Raw genomic sequence first — 20,309 nt, 5'->3', positions numbered from 1 at the left:
TAGGACGTATTTAGGGGACTTATCAAATACTAAAATTAGATAATGAAAATATACTTCTTTAGCTTTTGTTGCATAATCGATAGTTATTTACTTCCGTCCAAGGATTATATTGGGTTTAAAGTGATCACATAATCACCGGGCTAGCAGAGAAATATTCATCTCCATATACCATAAACATCGCTTAGTAAGGGACCAATATTAGCTAAACTAAATTTCTAAATCATTTTTAAAGATCAAAGTGTCTGGCTTAAACACTGGAACTATACTAATCCATTTGTTCGAGTTATGTTATGTCAACTTAATGCACAGATATGCTAATTGGGACTGGACCTACAGTTTAAAGTACGATCCAAACCACAATGTGCCTCCAGCAGTTACTGAAGCTGGGACCGCTTGACTACAAGATGACGATGTTACCACCATGCTATCGGGGAGGCCCAAAGGTAGTATTTTATACATCAGGCAAAACTGATATGCACAGTGGCAGCTACATTGAAAGATACTTCAGTTCCATTTTCCTGTAACAATTTTCCAACACACTGCATGCATATATAGTGACCACGGATGATGCGAGGTGAAATAACAAAAACAGAAATACATAATTTCCTGCTCAAATAGACTATTGCACAAGTTAATATTTGAAAAGCAAAAAGGAGGGATTCCCCTTCCTATTCCTACAGCACAACAAGCGGCTCATTTGCATGAAGCAGAAGGTCCTGACCGAGGTAGGTGAACACTCTTGGAAGGAAGCCCTGGCAGTGAATCACAGTGCCACACACAGAGAGAACCTAACCCACAGCGTAAATAAAATCAAGGAAGCCTGGCACATTTCCCAATCAGACATCCAAATCTGCGGTGGCAATACTTGGAGCCACATGGAGAGTCTGGAACTTTGAAACAGAATAATAGATCTGAAAGCCTACATTGCACAAACAATTCACGTCACTTCACAAAAATGCAAGGGATGTATGTTATGCCCCCTTACTTGGAAAATTTGAAATTGTAAAATGTAGGGAGAGCTCCAATATAATCCCCACCTTTGGTGAAAGTGGTCCTGGGTTTGACCCTCAATAAAAGCTGCATAACTCTGGAGTTGACTCAGGATCATGAAGACAATTGGGGAGATACTCAAAGCAATAATGTGACTGAATGTGCTGACCATGCATTGCATAATTAGAAGTCACTTGGTTTTATTCACCTACAGGACTAAGTTTCTTCTAAAAAATAGGTTCCTAAATTTCAAACTGATTTTAGTTTGGTTTATGGTTTTTCAATGAGAACCAGAGAGCGTATTCTACAGTTTCAAGTTGTTGTAGCCCATAATAACAGCATAGTAGCTTAATTTAATATTCCATATTGACCAGTGGTTATTGAGAGTTTGAAACTGTTAAATGTTACTTCAATAATAAATTAATGATCCTTGTGTATAGCGTATAGCCTACTAAGGATGGGCAGATGAAATTTTTGCCGATATCGGTATTCTACTGATCTGACATAAAATTCCAAATGGTCCCTGTAGAATCTAAACAGTTCATTCACTTCCTTAATAAATGTGAGTTAGCAGATGACTGCAATGCAAAATAAGCTGCATATTTGGAGATTTATTTTTAAGAAACGTAGGGCATGGAGATTGCATATTTATATACATAAAAATTATGACAAAATGACAGAATATTTAGTAAATTATAAGATATTGGAACAGTAAACTTATCGGTAATTTGAATTGAATTGACTTTATTGCTGGGCGAGGTTCAGCTGTTGCCAGCGGCGTAGTGCCCACGTAAGGCTTGTAAGTCCACCTTACAAGTTGAAATTATTGAAGAAAACGTATTTCATTCCCGTATTTATCGCTTGAACACAGACAGAAATATCAGACTGCAAATATTAACGAAACAATTGAGGACTTGTTTTGATTCGAGTTGTTTCTCTGTAAGGCTTCTTCAGAGGACTTAAGTGTAGGTGAATGGAAGAAATGATTTGGACTCGCTCATGGCGGGTTTGTTTGCTTACGTAGTATCTTCTCAACCAATGACAGGGCACCCCGATTCTGGGACAGATGTAAGGTGCATTACGAGAGAGTGCTAACTGGCGAGAATTTCTGTCCCCAGGCAGGCGAAGCTTGCGCTGGCATGGTTGCCGCTGCGTATGACTCATATGCTTGCCACGGTCGGAAGAGAACAAAGAAATTCGACTCCCGTGTTGTTTCAACAATGCTTGACGGGAGGTGTAACAAAACGGGTGTCATTTTTAATGTCTAAACTAACTATTAAGTTCACAAACGAGATGGTTTAATGTTGGATATTACCTCCATTAGAAGCAGTGAAGTTAACGATAAAAGAGAAATGTCTGGCAATCCTAGATCTGGCAGCGCACGCGAAGTTTGGCACGTGCATAATACTTAGCTTTATGATTTACAGATTTTTTTTTTTTTTACCTTTTCCTTTCACTAAGTTGCTTGATATGCTTTTCAAAATTTACGCAAATATCGTAACCATGATAATAAGTAATATTCTCTAATGCATTTGCTTGCATTTGCAAATTGTATTCTACGCATTTCCCACAAATGCCTTTTTTAGTGAAAGAAAAAGAATAAAAATATGACATGACCTTTCCAGAAGAAGAGTTTGTGTCCTTAATTAAGCTGTACGCAAAATTTTTCAATTGCTACCAGTTGAAAGTTGAGCTACAGGTAATTTATTCTGAAGCCGAATATCGAGTAAAGAGTGTGTTTGAACTTCATGAGTACTTGCATACTACCCATTTGAATGAAGCTGTTGAACACGTGTACAAACTAACAGAATTGTTCCTCACTGTTCCTGCCTCAAGATCGTCGGTGGAAAGGTCGTTTTCTGCACTGAAGAGGATTCACACATTTCAACGCAGCACAAGACTCAGGCAAGGAAATCTGACTTGGGACTGATATCCATTGAAAAGGAGCTGCTAAAGACATTGACCAGAAACTCCCGATTCTACGACGACATTATGGAGGTGTTCAGACTAAAGGATCGTCGGATCGAGTTATAGTATAAATGAGAATTTTCATTAAGTAATATGCTATTATTGTTAACATAGAGTGTGTGCATTTTGTGTTTGAAATTGAGTGTGCCCATACATGACTTAGATTCAAATAGATTCTATTTAGTTAAAATGTTTTTAGGTTTTCTTTATCCAATATTCAGGTCAGGTTTATCTAAGGCGGCCTTACACCTTTCATAGAATTACGCTACGCCACTGGCTGTTGCTGGTCTACCACCTAACCCCAAAAAGTACAGATTAAAATTAAAATAAAATAAAATTCAAGATTACAAAGAAATTGATCAAGAAAGTACAATAAAATACAATAGGAATAAAATCATACACATTGCAACAATATTAGCAGTGAATTAGATAATAATGTAACTGAAGTCGAGAAAGTTGATAATAAGAAAAAAATAAATTCTGGCAACTCACAGTATTTATCATTATTCATAAGTTGATTTACCCTGCTTCTGATCGTTGATCAGTGATTCACGGAGCATATCGCGAAAACGTCTGAAATTTTGATTTTTGGTTAGATTTGGTAGTGCATTCCAGGCTTTGGGTGCTACGTAACTGAAAGAGGACTGATAAGCTGAAGTTCTGCAACGAGGTAAGGTGAAACTGGTATCGTTTCTGGTTGAATTAAGGGAACTAGGACAGTAACCATCAAGTTAAGGACTACTCAAAACAAAAAAGCAAGTGATTGCAGGCACAATAAACCACTTGACATCCACAGAACCCTAGTGAGAAATTCCTGCCTGACCCCATGCCCTTCCTCACACACTGGCAACGACCAGCAGGCTGTTATTTTTAGCCTTCCAAATTGTGGAAAACACAGGAAATGAATAACTGTTGTAAGATGAACTGGATTGTACGAGAAAGGGTACAAATGTTAACATGTCTCTTATATGGGAGTGCTTATCTCATCAGTAAAGGCACACAATTTGATTTGTTTTTTGGTATTTAACATCGCTTTTCTGTGAAATGTAGCTCTTTTAGCCAACGCACAAGTTGAAACTCCAATTTGATTTGCCATAACTTAAGTTGAAGTTCAGTCTCCATAACAAACACATGGGATTCTGCAAATACATATTCAAAATATTATTGAAACATCGTGTTTAGCTTAATAATCAACTTTAAAAACCGCTTCCACTTGCAACATGGAGGGAAATTCATACTCTCTTGTTCAACCGAGATATTTTTTTCTAGTAGCAGTCTCCATTCCGACGATATGGAAATAAATGCACAACTTGTGTGAAAGTGTCACTCTTTCCCTTAAGGCTTACATCACTGAAGTACTATTTTTCCTGGAAGAGGCAGGCAAGGTATTTTATTTCAAAATGGTACTTTCATCCAACTGAACAGTTGGAAATTGTTTTTTTAATGCTATTTATAAGTCTCCAGTAGACTCACCCTTTCTTTTGCAAACACTTGAATATCGACTGACAAGCCATTAACAATAATTACATCCTCAAAATAAGATGCCTGCATGATCCGCCTTGTACCTATGTCCAGTGACGGATTAAGGCGGGTGCTATTGATGCTGCAGCATTAGGCCCAGATGAAAACAGACGAGAATTTTCCGAAAGTTGAACAGTTTTCTTTTGCTATATTAACCTGAAAATAAATCTTAGAATGAAATTCGAGCCCCAATATCGGATGCCTGGACACAGCGTTACTTATTATACAGTTACTATTATTCTTTGCGCTGTGATGCAACTATAACGTTGTTGTGCTTATTGTTCACCGAAGATTCCAAGTTAATGCTATCAATTTTACGTCAAACAGTAACAGCTTACTTAGTAATTTAGCTGCGTTTTTTGCAATATATTGGCAATTGTTGCCACTTTATTATTGTTCGGTAAGCATCAGGCACAATTTTGTCTTAATCCGGCCCTGTCCATGTTCCTCAATCTGGACATACCAGGTGATACCCTGCTCAGAGACATCTGGAGAACATTCGAAGCATTATATCGTGGTGAAACGTGGTTCAAATTTTCACCACCGGTTGGAAATGCAGCACTGAAATCTAGTGAGCAGTGAACAACATCCCAGGAAATACTTCGCACAAACATTGATTGTACTGTCATAAGCTTCCAAAGGGCCATTTACATTGGCAGCATGCATATTAACCACTGATGTACTGACACAACTTAAAATAAAATTTTGTATGTCCAACTTCTGGTGGTTTTTATTTCAGCGCCACATTTCCACCTGGTGGCAAAAATTTGAACTATTTTTTTTCATTAGGATTCACTTCCCCATGGTTTCCAGGTGATTCTGAGTAGGGGAACTGTAGTTATGACCATGCTGGTGAAATAGAATAGGTAACAAAGAAGTGTCCTTTTTCTCCTCATGAGTGAAATAAAAAGGAAAAGAAAGATAATTAAAAAAAATTAAAATATTCACAAACAGCCTACCTGAATTTCCATCAGCAACTCTGCTTTCCTTCGACGAATATCCAGCAGCATTTTCTGCTGCTCTGGTGTCAAATCTGAACAGAAAATATATATATATTTCATGAAAATGCCCAGTAGGTCATTAGCATTATTTATACATACACTGATTTTTAAATTGTTGCAGAAAGCACAAGAGAGTTTATAATGAGTTTGCACATGCCAATTGACAATAACACACAGTATATAGCATTTATCCATTTACTTTTTATTTTTTTATTACCCTGAGTGTTTTAACTCGTTTCCATGTCATGTGATTATAATTGCAAGAAGATGAAGATTATTCTTCATGTATTATATGTAAATTCGTGATGAATGTGGTTATACAGATAAATCTGAAAAACTTTGGAATGCACATTAATTGCAAAGCTGGCGACTTGGTGCCACATTAAGTGATAAATTTTTAACCTCGTCAACAAAGATTGCACTTGCCCGAGGCCTCTTCACTTGTGGCAGCCCTGCAGAAATGATCATGTACTGCTTATTATGTGTTTATAGGATGCAGGATGCTTTCAATTAAACTAATCTAATTTTCCTGACTTTGGATTGTTTTGGCATACTTAAAAACATCCAGACTACTGTGACCATGTTCAAAATAAAGTATTACACACATAAAAAGTATGTTAAAATAGCTATTTCAATCAAAAATAGTGAATATGCACCGTTAGTTTAATTATAGAATGAAATTAACATGCGGAACGGAACGACTTGAGATGAACGGACCCCTCTCCGATCTTCTTCATATTTGGCATACTCACTAATTGAGGCCTCCTAATCACGAATCTGAAGTTAAAATTTGTCGGAAACGTCTAGAAATTGCAAAACATGCGAAAATAAGGCGTTAGTTTTCGGAATGGAAACCGTCCATTTTCGCGAAATTTTTTGTTTCATAAGCAAATATATACATTCCTGATACTACCACGACACCAAATTTTAACTATGTTTGCCTAACCTAACCACGTGCCAATGGTTCGTGGGGCTAGCTTCAATGGTTCGCAATTATTTGCAATTTCTAGATCCTGATACTACCACGACACGAAATTTTAACTATGTTTGCCTAACCTAACCACATGTCAATGGTTCGTGGGGCTAGCATCAATGGTCTGCAATTATTTTGCAATTTCTAGATCCTGATACTATCACAACACCAAATTTTAACTATGTTTACCTAACCTAACCGAAACTAACCTAACCACACGTCAATGGTTCGTGGGGCTAGCGTCAATGGTTGGCAATTCTTTTGCAATTTCTAGACGTTTTCGACAAATTTTAACTTCAGATTCGTCATTAGCAGGCCTCAATTAGTAAGTATGCCAAATATGAAGAAAATCTGAGAGGGGTCCGTTCCTACCCTATATTGTATACATTGCTAACATTTTTAATAACCATATATGCTATAACTGAAGAAACAAGAACAACACTCAATGTAGATACAGATTACCACTTCAAAAGCTTTTCACACAAATATATTCAAGGACAATTAAAAGTAACTCACGTTAATGCTGCTCAGTAACAATGAATAGGTACGGAGATGACAAATACCACTCAACTTACTTTGGTTTCACTTTATATTTAACTTAAGGACAGTAAACTTAAAGGTAAGAAAACATTTTTAAAATTCTGTTCCATAGATACCTCAAAAGTTGATACTACAAAAATATACCGTAAATAACTAACTTGCCCCAAAATTACCTGCTATATTAAAAGCCTCGGAATTACTTTGCGATGTTGAGTTACTCATTTTCTTGCCTTTCAAGCTTTCAAAATCCTTCCACATTGGGAAAACAATGTACTACGTATGACACTACAAAAATGTGTGTATTCCAACCTCACTCAATCATAATAAACACATGAATAGACAAAATACTACAAACAGCAACAATAAACACTGAAGTTTTTCTTCCTGTTTTGTAGCAGCCTGCCATCTATGGAGAATATTTTCAGGGGAGAACAATAATGACTAGAAAGCTATTTAGCCAGTTCCAAAATAAATGAAGCTCAAGCGCAACACAAACACGGAATTTCTTGTTGTATGTTTATTTAGTTAACTCATATGTAGGAACTTGAAGTGTTTTGGACACAAATTGGGAAAATATTTTCGTGCTGATCCCAACTTCAAGAAATAACTAGGGGTTTGCAGGATCCCTAAAAATCGGTAATTCGCGTCCCGATCACTTCTTCTCTGGATCCCGAACGATCAGTAAATTCCAAATGCTCATATTTCAAAGTGTTTAATTCTGACGTTTTCTGCATTGTAATTTGTAAGTGTCTGGAACTTCTAGGAAATTGTAAGTTTTAATTCTAGAAATGAAAAAGAAACAATCATATGGGAAAATGGCGTGTTGGATTCGAGATTTTCAAATTGTCTGGAATGTTCGATCATTTCCCATCCCGAAAATTTCCTGACTTGTCATGAATTCACAAATATTTTAAATATGTCCGGACTATCTTCCGGGTCGTGATTTGATTTTTTAAATGTCATGATTTGGACACGCTGTTTAAACAATGGCGGTTAATTTTGATTTTAAATGTTTGTTGTCGATGGTTGTTCGACTGTGCTTGTTTTAAAACTTTTCAGTAGTTACTTGAGTGAAAACGTGTGAGTTGTTCAATAGGAAGTTAAGTAATTAATGTGGAGTAATATGCCTGTGTTACAAGTTATAAAATCAAAGTTTTAATTTCATTTCCAAGGTTTATACAAATGCAAATTATCGTGAGTAATTTTATTTCGAATATGTAGTTGTTTTTTGTTATAAATGCAGTACATATGTGGTAAATGGTACATTATAATGTGTGGTGGTATACTATTAGCGCTGATTGACATTGAAGTTGAGTTACAGGTTCCAAGGTAACTGTTCCGAATGTTTAATGATTTTTTGCAAGTTTTGTAGGATTATTAGGTGCTTTAGAATGCTAGAAACAATTGAGAAAGTTAGTTCAAAACTTGGAGAAACTAATTAGTACAGTTGAGAGCTTCAGAGTATTATTTAGCGAAGAAATTCTTGTAGGAATGAAAAGTAACGTACGTAAAATACACTTGGCTAGAGTTTAGTTCACATCCTTCTTGCCCGTTTACAAAACCGTGCTAGCAGACAGCCGGCATCCGTAGGGTAAGTTTTTCTTTTTACACTTTCTGTCACTAACCATTCACGGGAACGAGGTTAGGTTAGGCCTGTTAGGTTAGGTTCCATTAGCACTCATTTCACCCCTAAATATGTGGTTCATCATCGAAAAATGTCCTCAGTACGTTCAATCACGCATATCCGGACAACATCGGTTTTTCTCGATTTTCTCCTCGAGGAAATTTTTCCTCGCCTTGGGATTTAGTTTGTTGAATTCCTTATACAATGACCTTTCCAACGATATATGACACGTATTCCTTAAGAAAAGGACGTAAACTAGACTGTTACCTTCTTCTGTTCTTGTCTGTAAACACACACTTTGCAGTCATAATGATTGCTTACTTCGTGTTTAGTACAGAATGATATTTCCCTTGCATATAGTTCTATTTGCGTTTCTATATAAAAAAAACCATCTCTTTCATGTTATTTTGGATATAGGCTGCTGCTGTCATCTACTTTGCATGGTGTCAGATGCAAAGGAGTTTTGTATATAAATTTCATCCCTGCAAGTTTCAACGGCCAAGGTCTATGTTCAACATGACTGTGACCAAACAATGACCACTTGCTGGGAAGCCTGGATATGCGTGGATAAGCTATTTTTGAAAATCATAATTGCTCTCATAAATGACACTCCATTTGTTTAATTTGTTTACAATACTTTGAGAAACTTTAAAGTGTGTTAATTACTTCCTTGAAGCTTAAAAGTTACTTCCACAAGCATTTCTAGAATTCTACAGGAACTAATTATAAATTAAATAATAAAACTTCCATAAATCGTTAAACATTTGGGACCATTACCTTAAACTGATATCTGTACTTTTTAAACTCATATTTGCATTTGGGATGTACTACATGCACGCAGTGAAGTGTGGAACACGTGTAACCCTGTATTTTCAATTTTCACAGCAGTAGAAATAGAAACAAGTTAGTTTATTGTTAGCAATGAGGATGAGGAATAAATTATTTTACTTAAAGGGTGAGCTTGGAAGTGGTCATCGTACAATTTCAAGTTTGACTCCTGTATGGGTGACCTTTGTAAGTGTTCCTTCATCAGTTGTATCTAATCATCTCCATGATTAACCAAAAGTGACAAAAAAAGAAATGCTGGATTTATCTATTTGGTTATTTTACAGTTCTGCCACTTTTGTCTAATTATGTTGATGACGATGATTGGTCAACTAACTAACTCTAGCCTTTTTAAACCCGAAGGTTTATGGCTGCAGCAACACAGGACTTCCATCTGTTCCTATCCTGAGCAAGATCTATCCACTCTTTTCCATGCCTACAGATTTCCTTTAGGTCCATCTCAACGTCATCTCTCCATCTTCGTCTTGGCCTTCCTAATGGTCTCTCACCATCAGGTTTCCCAACAAGAATCCTGGAAACTCCTCTTTCCTCTCTCATTCGTGCCACTTGGCCTGCCCACCTAAGTCTTCTTGATTTAATCATTCTATTAATATCTACACTTGAATACAAATTATGTAATTCTAAATTATGCAACCTTCTCCACTCACCTGTCTCCTCATCCCTTTTAGGTCCAAATATTTTTCTAAGGATTTTATTTCAAATTTATTTTCTCTTTCAATGTAAGGGACCAAGTTTCTCATCCATACAGGCAGAGTTAGTGTTTTGTATATTTGAACTTTTAGTTTCTTAGATATTGCACGAGAAGATAAAAGTTTATGATGAGAAAAGTAACAGCCTGGCAGGACAGGCAATATAAAATAACAAAAATATGAATTAATAATTATTACATTATTTTTCACACAAGCACCAAAAATTTGAAATTATGAATATTTATCACGTGTCATATATTTTTGTTTTGAAGTGAAAAAGTGGTGGTAAAAATGTTTTCATATGAAATATGTACAACTATAGTTCCACTGGACCTTATGTCAATCTGAGCATAGACATATTTTGATAAATATTCCTTGGTTTCAGACAACTATGCAAAAAAAATCTAAATTGTTAAAATTTGGATGTGCTTATAATTACTCCCACAACATGGAGAATTTTTCTGTGGATTAAACTCATTATTTTTCAGTTATTTGTAATATAGTTCCGTGGCAATGTAAAGTTATTGTCTGTTACAAGTATCTGCTTCAGCCTCAATAGCGGAGGAGGATAGCTTTTCTAAAAAGTCAGCAAATTTTTAAAAATTTCTATATTCCTTACTTCATGCCACTGTTTTGCATCTCTAGACTTATTGCAATGATGAGGATGAAATGGACAAAGGGTCATTTCCAAACCAGGACTCAAACCTGAGAAAAACAGTCTAAGCTAGGCTGTGTGAACTAAAGAATGCCTAAGAATTTGTTAACGTTGCGATGATTTTTGTAAAGATTAATTGTTGACTGTACTTATTTTCTAAGTGGTTTTATTTTTCTTTTCAGTTTCAATATGGTGCGCAGAAAATACATCAGTGGTCCAAGGTAAGGAATGTGCAAATGAGTCTTTCTCTTTGTAATAAACAGATTAAATTTGCTAGAACACTACAATACCATTTTTATTTGTTGACTAGAGGACAGGCAATATGTTATAGTGACTATGCTACTTTAGTGCAGTAACACATGCAGGGTGTGATTTGTATTTTATCTTGGTGAGTTTACTATCGTAAAAGATGTTTGCCAATACCTACTCAGAAATCGATATATTTAGTAATAGGGTCATTTCACGCCAGATCAACCAAAAAAAAGTGTAATCTGACCCGACCATCTCGAATTTTTCTGAAACTCTACTATTTGGTAGTCTTCATGAAGATATGAAATCCTGAGAAATTGTAGCTTCCTGTGTGGCGTAGTTATGGAGTTTTGGGGGCTTGAAAATACAAAAAAAATGGCTATTTTTAGTCTGCGCCGGAGACTTTCATGGATACTTGCTCGTACCCTAATTGACGTAGAGAGGTGGTTGTAGTCTTGTTTGAAAGGACATGAAATAAGCTTTCCAATGGTGTATCACATCACTATATTTACAATAAAATCTTTTCAAGGTCATCCACTTTGACTTTGGACCTTGAACTTTTGAAGATGCATATCTGCGATTTCTTAGGAACTGAAATATATTGTTAAAACAAACTTACACTATAACATAACAGAATTTGAAGTTGGGACGATTATGGGATAATTAAAGAGAAACAATTTAATTAGTATCTGTGTATTTTTTCAGCCGGTCATTTCTAGTGGGAGTTTGCAACACTGCACTATTGCATTGCAGACTTGCTATGAAACGTTATTCTGCATGTCATGAATTTATAGAACATCGTTTCATTGTATGTTCAAATGCCTTAGAGTTTACAAATATTACTGGATATTTTACTTGTGAATATAATAACAATTGGTGGCTAGTGTGTGTTCAGAAAGTGTCTGAAGACACCGGTGATTTGCAAATTAACTTTCTTCAACCTCATGGACCATTTTTATATCCCCATTTGGTCCAACTGGACATTTGTTGGGTCCCAACGTGCAATGTTCTAACAAAAGTGGACCCTTCCACTGCTACAAGAAGAACGTACTGTACACTTTTAACAACGGCGGACGAAAGCCACCTTGCCATGCAAGGACTGAATGAATGAATACTGAAGAACAACCTGTGGACTATGGTGCATGTAAGTTATTCCTCAGGAAACAAACATTCTTGTCCATTTTTCACTACTGTAGATAATCATATTTTTCTTAAATGTAAATAACAAAAGTGTTGCAAACTACCACTAGAAATGACCGGCTGAAAAAATACACTGATACTAATTAAATTGTTTTTCTTTAATTATCCCATAATCGTCCCAACTTCAAATTCAGTTATGTTATAGTGTAACCTTGCGTTAACAATATATTTCAGTTCCAATGATATCCCAGATATGCATCTTCAAAAGTTCAAGGTCCAAAGTCAAAGTGGATGACCTTGAAAAGATTTTATTCTAAACATAGTGATGTGATACACCGTTGAAAAGCTTATTTCATGTCCTTTCAAACAAGACTACAACCAGCTCTCTACATCAATTAGGGTAAGAGCAATTATCCATGAAAGTCTCGGGCGCAGACTAAAATTAAACATTTGTTTGTATTTTCAAGCCCCCAAAACTCCATAACTACGCCACACAGAAGCTACAATTTCTCAGGATTTCATATCTTCATGAAGACTACCAAATAGTAGAGTTTTAGAAAATTCTGAGATGATCGGGTTGTGGACTTTGTTGATTTGGCATGGAATGACCAAATAGGTTTCCATTAATTTAAACCTCATATGCAGTACCTTTTACAGTTGAACCTGAGTTATGCGTATGTCAAGGTGAAGAGAAAGTAATACGTATAACTGGGAAGTACTTACAAATCAGATTCAGGTACCATGTCATATCATTATTAAAATGCTGTAATACAGGTTATTTCTATCACAAAGTGGTAAATTAATGAATCTGAAAGTTTGATTCTTAAATACAGATTAGAAGCACTTTTTCCAAATTTGCATATCTTCCCTCTTGTTGACGGCTGCGTTTTGTCAATTTACTACACAATTTTAAAAATTTGTCGAAAATAGCATTTATTTTACTATAATGCCTGTGCAAAGTGTGGTATATGTGATGCCTAAATCTGCAGCTATTTCAGTTTTAGTTTAATGTGGGTTCCTGTATAAATTTTACTTTCTGGTAAAGGATGTAACTTTTCCTCTTTCTGTTCTCAATAGCCGACCAGCAGCAACTGAAAACGTTCCCTGAATATTCCGCTGTTCAGTTTTTATTATGGCAAATGTCAAGCTATCTCCTATCCTGTTTTGTATTTGAAACTTGCCTTGTGTTTTTGTAACAAGAAATGTATACTTTTGTAACATTGTTGTAGTAGCTTCGAGTTCACCTGGTTATGTACAATTCAACTGTATTTTATGAAACTTAGTACGTATAACACCAAATTACGTACATCATCAACCTTCACTGTTTCCCGTCTCTTGCTGGGTCGGCAGAGAAGTCAAGCCTCTCCATTTTCTTTTGGTCTTCCACCACTCCTCTCTTTCCATGGTGTTCCAATCTTCTCCTCTTCTAACACTCTTGTGCATTGTAAGCTCTTACTGGTAGTCTTTCTGCATCCATCCTCTTCATGTGTCCACACCATCTCATCTGTGCCCGCTCTATTCTGTCCTGGGCTTCTGAAGCTTCATCACCCCTACTGTCGTATCTACTCATTTCTTATTCTATCCCTTTTAGTCTTCCAATGTACTCCTTAAAAATTTCATCTCCATTGCCTGCATCTTTCTTTTCTCTCTCTCTGTCATTGTCCAAGTCTCTGCTCCACACATAATTATTGGTAGTATACATTAGGTACAAATGAAGTTTAATTAACACATTTTTAAATTATGTTTTGTCAGGACATACAGTAATTTACGACAAAACAGAATTATGTGGAACTGAGTTACTTATAAAGCAGTCTCAACTGTATATCTATGTATTATGTATGCTTATAATTGTTCGTTAATTGCTTAAAATGTAATTTTGATATCAAATGCAACACAAATGAACATGAAAAACTCAATATGCTGACCAAGGCAGAAATTTATTTTATTTTAAAACATAAACTAAATGTAACGTTTCAACCTTCTAGCAAGGTCTTCTTCAGACTCTGCACCAAGTACAAATGTAACAAGGTACAAAACAGGGTGATATATATACACAAAATGCTTAGAAAAGCGGGCATTAAAACTTACAGGAAGGAAGGGAGAAGCATCTTAAGACTAACGAAGAATGCAAACAAGAAAAAGGAAAACAGAAGAGGAAGGGATTATCTACTAAGTGAAATGTAAAGAATGTCAGAGTGTGTACATAGGAGAAACGAAAAAGAGGCTGAAAGACAGGTTGAAACAACATAGGGATGATGTACAACATAAGAGAGAGAGAAATGCGATATTTAAACACGAGAGAAACAGGACATGACATAGATTGGGATGAGGCTAAGCAGATAGGAAGGGAGAAGAGAATACTAGTGAGAAAATGAAAGGAGACCAAGGAAATAGAGAAGAAGGTGAAGAAGACACAATGAACTGGAATAGGGGACTGAAGATGAACAAAGAATGGAAGAAGGTGTTAGAAAGAGTGGAAAGGACAAGAGAGAAAGAGGAGAGAAGAAGGAAGAGGAATGGAGGAAAAAGAGCGTGAGATAAAGAGTACAACCACATTCTAGATGGAAGAAAATATGTTTATCCTTTTAGGTGAAAGTATAGTTGACAAGGGAGAGCCACCTGCTAGAAAGTTTCAGAACTACTTTCTAATAGTCTGGAGGGGAGTATTTTTGTGTATATATATCGTCCTGTTTTGTACCTTGTTACATTTGTACTTGGTGCAGAATCTAAAGAAGACCTTGCTAGAAGGTGAAACGTTACGTTTAGTTTATGTTTTAAAATAAAATAATTTTCTGCCTTGGTCAGCATATTGAGTTTTTCATATCGTAACGAACCTTAAAGTTCGTGGGATCTTACGAGTACCTAGACTGTTAACCAATTAATCAATGGGTGATGTATATTACTCATCATTCATCCTCTGATGAGAGCACTCGTCATTAGCATGACGAGTTAACGCTTGGCAATGCGAAAGGTACAAAATCACACTAAGGAACTAGACTACAGAAAAGACAATGGTCACTCGTTGGGTTTTGTGAACCGTTGAACCTGAATCATGGCTGGGTGTTAGGATAATTACCTGTCTATCTGAAGTATTAAGCTGAATAAAATATGCGAAGTCCTCTGTTAGCTTCTCCAATTCGTCGACCAAAGCGTCGTTCCACTTCTGACCTACTGCTCTGCTAACCACCTCTTCTCTCTCAACTCAATCCCAAAAATCAGTCCCCTCTCAGCTTGTCTCAACTCTATATCACTAGGCCATCGAGCTCTTCCTCTATGCTGAATCGTGTTATTAATTGCCACTATGCAAACCGCTGACTCCATAAACAGAAGGAACTACCTGTTTTCCTGAATGCTCAGGAGGTTTGCATAGCGCAACACTGTGCATTATAAACATGCCTCAGAGGCTTGAGACAACTGAGAAAAACAAGTGAATGCCCTGGTCAACGTGAAGCGTTCAGAGAGACTTAATAAAATAAACATATAATCTTAGGGATTGATACGATATCATGGAAACAAGGCTTAATGGTGTTACAAATGAACAGTATTTTAAGTTAAATTTATTATCAGTATTGGTGAGTGATATATTGGTATTCCATCAGCATTAATACATGCATATTTTGTTAGCCTCATGGTTCTGTGTGACTGAAGTAGATGCCTGCACAATATGTTGAAATGTTACTCTTCCATTTTCATTATAAAAAGAGCTTTCCCCCCCTACTTGTAACAGGAGATCTGGTACTCCAAAGAGAAGAGAAGGAACACCTGCTTCGCCCTCTCGCAGAACAAGAAATGAAACAGCACAAACCCCACCCAGAGCAAAGGTATGTCGGCATTGATTTCTTCCAAAATAAATGCTTTAAGTTGTTGCATATTTTGCACTCCCCAGGTATATGTTGACTTTTATCATAGTCATCATCAAATGTTAGGGTTTGCCTAATGGTGTAGTGGCTAAGATATTCCTGGTGGACACACAGTTGTTCAGATTACATTTTAAACTGTAGGGCGAATACCAATTAGTCTCACTAAGCATAAAGTGGATTTAAACAAACTATGCATTATACATTTTATGAATTTTGCTTGTATGTGCCGATAAGGCTTAATAAAGATTAGGGATGGGACAGATTAATCGGTAGTCTATTGGTATCGGCCGATATAAGCATGTTGGTTTATCGGTAAAATTTCAGATTATTTTACCGTTCCGATATATCTATAAATATCTTGTAATTTAGTGAACAATTCTGCCATCTTGCTGTAATTTTTATGGATAATCTACATGCCCTACTTTTTAAAGAAGTAAATGTCTAAATATGCAACTTCTTTTGCACTGCAGTCACTTCAAAAGATTTATTAAGGAGGTCAATGAACCATTCAGGTTCTTCAAGAACCATTTGGAATTTTATGTTGGATCAGTAGCATTACGGTCTCAGCCAAAATTTCACATCTGCCCATCGCTAGTAAATTAGAGTTATTTTTGTTCATGAGACATGACCTATATTTAGCTATTTGCATTTGTAATCCTATCTCCATGGTTAGCACATCACGCTACGATGCCAGGGGCCTGAGATTCGAATCCTGGGCATGGATGTTTGTGAGTGTCCATTCATCATATCATCACTCATCCCCATCTTCCCAAATTAGCTGATAGTGGCACAAGAAGCGAAGTAAAATAAAGCAAATCAATCAATAGTTGGTGGACTCCGACTGGGGACGGCATAGGTTCAAGTCCACCTGGGTTCTCAGCCTGTAGGACCGGTGGCAACCCACCATCGTGAGGAAATTGGGGAGTTACGAGTGAGTAGTGTAACACGGTGTCGGAAATCTGCTATAACAGCCGAGGGTTCGACGTGCTGACCCCACGTCACCCCAATACCAGTTGAAGATCTGCACACCTCTAGGTATGATTGTGGGAGATCGGCTTAGGCCCTTCGAGGGCTGTTGAGCCACGTGTTGTTATTATTATTTATTATGACTGATGGAATGACCACACAATAAAACGCTCAGCAACAAGATTGTGAATCATCCCTCTGCATGTGTATATCTTGTTATTTAATATTGATTTTCTGTTGCTTTTCAGTAATCTTGATGATGAATATGAGTGATGATTATATAAAATTTATAAAGGGACACTCACAAGTCACACACAGGTCCAGTCTGGGACTCGAACCCAGGTTCTTCAGTATCAAGGTCGAAAGTTGACTGCTTAATGTGCTAACACTGAAGTGGTAACTACTATATCTGCTTGAACAACAAGACAGATTTCTTAGTTTTACACTTCTTTTCTGTCTTTTAGACTAATTGCAATGATGAGGATGAATGGTGATTAGTTGAAATTGAAGGGGCAGTCACAAAGTAACACCCATGTCAAAATCTGGAATCCTTTGGTGGTAAGATTCCATCATTAGAGGCACATATTTTTTGGTAAATAAAAAAGCAAACTTTCGGTACAAAAACAGTCAATTTCGGGTTCAAAAGCAGTAATTAAAATGAAATTTTGCTGTTAATGCGGTGAAAAAGCAGCATAAAATGACATTTTGGTTTAAAAAAATGTGAATATAATTCAAAATTTGATTTAAAGAAACTAATTTCTACGTAGTACATCTCCTGTGTGTGCCTAATCTGCAATCTAAATTTCATGTTTGAGAGTCTATTTCGAATTTTGCAGTTCATTTCGCATCATTTTGTGACAAAACAGGGTAGGAAAATGAACCTCACATCTTTCAGAAACATGAAAAATTAACATTACAATGTGTTATTTCACATTTCATATTTTCGTCAAAAACGAAATATGCATGCCTCTATCCATCATCCAGTGTAAGTGAAGGTTGGGACTTTGAGCACTGACCTATCAATCTTAATTTTTTAAGAACCACTTTGCAATTATGTTATGATACGTAAAAACTACAGCTGAGCTGATAACCATTGATACTCATACCAATTCCTGCTGAGACAAATGCTTGAGAATTGTGACAATGAAAAGTTATTGATTAATATTAGTGGGCAAGTATTCCACTCCCAATTATGAGCATCAATTTACCAGAATTTTCTTTTGAAATATTATAAATTACATCAGAATAATAATAATAAAAATATATCACATAATATTAGTACAGAATCGATGGAAACTTCAAATTTTGTAGAACTTTCAGGATAACCAGATTACGCAAAAGTGTTGCACTGCATTTAAATTACCAAAATGCCAGAAGAGTATCAGGTGGTGATAAAAAAAACAACATAAGTTTACCTTGAAATTAATTGATTTGTAGAAATCATTTCCATGTGCTTCTGTGAACTTTTTTTTTTTTTGGCAGAGACGAGCTAAAAGTGGAATGCGGGCATTGCGAGAAATTCGACATTATCAAAAATCAACACATTTGCTTATACCTGCCCTTCCCTTCCTGAGGGTGGTTAAGGAGATCATCTCACAATTTGAACCAACTCAACAGTACAGGTAGGTTGATTCATAGTAGGTAGAGGGAACTGCCCAGGATTGGATACTGTAGTAGATAAGACTGGGGAAGGGGTGGGTAGCTGCATTCCAAATTCAGACTGCTTATTATAGTATCCCTAAATAACTTCAGATATTAACTTATTTTTTTTAGAAACATTTGAATAAATATTTTGGGGGAAGAAGTTGAAATTTGCCATTTGAACATTTTTTTCCCAAAACTTTTCTCTAGTTGTACAAAATCTTTATTTTTGATTCAAGTTTTTGTAGTACTTTTGATTCTGTAGTTTATTATCTTCGAATGTCTATTTTGGAATACAGAATGGCCACAAAAGTATAGAAATGTTGTAGGTTTTGAAACAAAATCATGTATCTCCTAACTATTGTTAATGCTAAGTTTCTTACAACACCAAGAAGAATTAGAAAGGTAAGTTTAATTTGGAGCACTCCAAACCATGTACAGTGTAACCCCATTTTACGTTCCCTGCAATATATATTCAATATTCATGGTCCCAATAGAGCAAAATGTTATAAAATTTTTGCCCATCTTACATTTTGCAGCATTGTACGTTTTTTCAGTTTGGTCCCCCGAAAAACATAAAATCGAGGTTTCACTGTATATCAGGTGGCTTTTACCGGAGGGCAATAAAGCAAACCTCACTCAACGTAGCCCCCCCCCCCCCATCTCTCACACACTCAGAGAAAGAGACATAAAAAAGCAAGGAAAGGGGCTAGGAGGGCAGATAACTAAAAATGTAAGTAAACACTTAACCACACGAAATGAAAGTTTCTGTGCTACCCCCCCCCCCCCCCTTTTCCACACCGGAGGTGCTGATAACTGGGGCACGGATTTCTATGTGGTAAGAAGATGTAAAATATTTAGGCACTTATAAAACAAAATTATATGGCACATTTTTTTGTTTTAATTACAGGAAAAACTGTCTTACCTTTACAAGCTTGCATTGCAGTGGGAGGTGAATATCATCCTTAAGTTGTCAGTTGTGAAAGAATGATGATTGTCCTGGAACAAGGCTTTGTAACACAGAAAGGTGTATTCCACATCACAGGTTGTCAATCTTGCATATTTAAATGAAGCCAGTTGTTTCACTGTGAATCCCTCTGGAAGCGATGCAGATGTGTCACCATTCAAAGCAGCAGCTACAGTATGCATGGCTTGGAAACCATGGTTTCCTTCAAATAGGGAACAAGCTTTTTGTATAATTGTGTCGGCCTTCTTTCCGCCTATGTTTCGGAGTGCTTCAAGGGCATTATCAACCTCATGTACTGCATCAGTCAAAGGCAAATCAGAGGTTTCCCAAAAATGTAAAATTTGTTATTTAAAAAGGAAAAATATGTACTAAACCTTATCTATTGTTAAAATATTTAATTTTATGTTAAAACAATGAAAATATGTAATTTTATGTTATTTAAAAAAGGAAAATATGTACTAAATACTCTCTATTGTTGAAATATTTGATTTTATGTGAAAACACTGAAAATATGTAATTTTGTGCTAAAAAATTCTGTCAGGGGAGGTCCCAAAACACATGTTCGGTGGTGCGCATACAAATTCTCAAGGTCTGCTAGGTATTTTTTAAAAAAAACATGTAAATACATAGAAATCTGTGCCCTACTGATAACATTACCTCCACACCCTCTGTGCAGTTC

At 36.2% G+C, this 20,309-nt stretch overlaps 2 protein-coding genes across 2 annotated transcripts in view; one reads left to right on the top strand and one right to left on the bottom strand.

The window, feature by feature from the left end:
- The window catches only part of step (cytohesin steppke), an 88,336-nt gene extending 80,981 nt beyond the window's left edge, over window positions 1-7,355 (bottom strand). Inside the window, exons 1-2 of the mRNA XM_083110724.1 lie at window positions 7,167-7,355; window positions 5,439-5,512 (exon numbers count right to left, since the gene is read on the bottom strand). Coding sequence (XP_082966850.1) covers window positions 5,439-5,512; window positions 7,167-7,251 — 159 coding nt within the window. The 5' untranslated portion in view covers window positions 7,252-7,355. The remainder of the gene's footprint in view (window positions 1-5,438; window positions 5,513-7,166) is intronic.
- LOC145978245 (histone H3, embryonic-like) overlaps window positions 1-20,309 on the top strand; it is a 39,979-nt gene that overhangs the window by 19,151 nt on the left and 519 nt on the right. Inside the window, exons 2-4 of the mRNA XM_083110728.1 lie at window positions 10,990-11,028; window positions 15,924-16,017; window positions 18,505-18,644. Of these exons, the coding sequence (XP_082966854.1) occupies window positions 10,997-11,028; window positions 15,924-16,017; window positions 18,505-18,644 (266 nt within the window). The 5' untranslated portion in view covers window positions 10,990-10,996. The remainder of the gene's footprint in view (window positions 1-10,989; window positions 11,029-15,923; window positions 16,018-18,504; window positions 18,645-20,309) is intronic.

Source organism: Lepisma saccharinum, chromosome 24 (assembly GCF_977018435.1).
Source record: "Lepisma saccharinum chromosome 24, izLepSacc3.1, whole genome shotgun sequence".
In the NCBI taxonomy this organism is placed as follows: Eukaryota; Metazoa; Arthropoda; class Insecta; order Zygentoma; family Lepismatidae; genus Lepisma; species Lepisma saccharinum.
The sequence above is the reverse complement of the archived record's forward strand: the minus strand, read 5'-3'. Positions and strand labels throughout refer to the sequence as shown.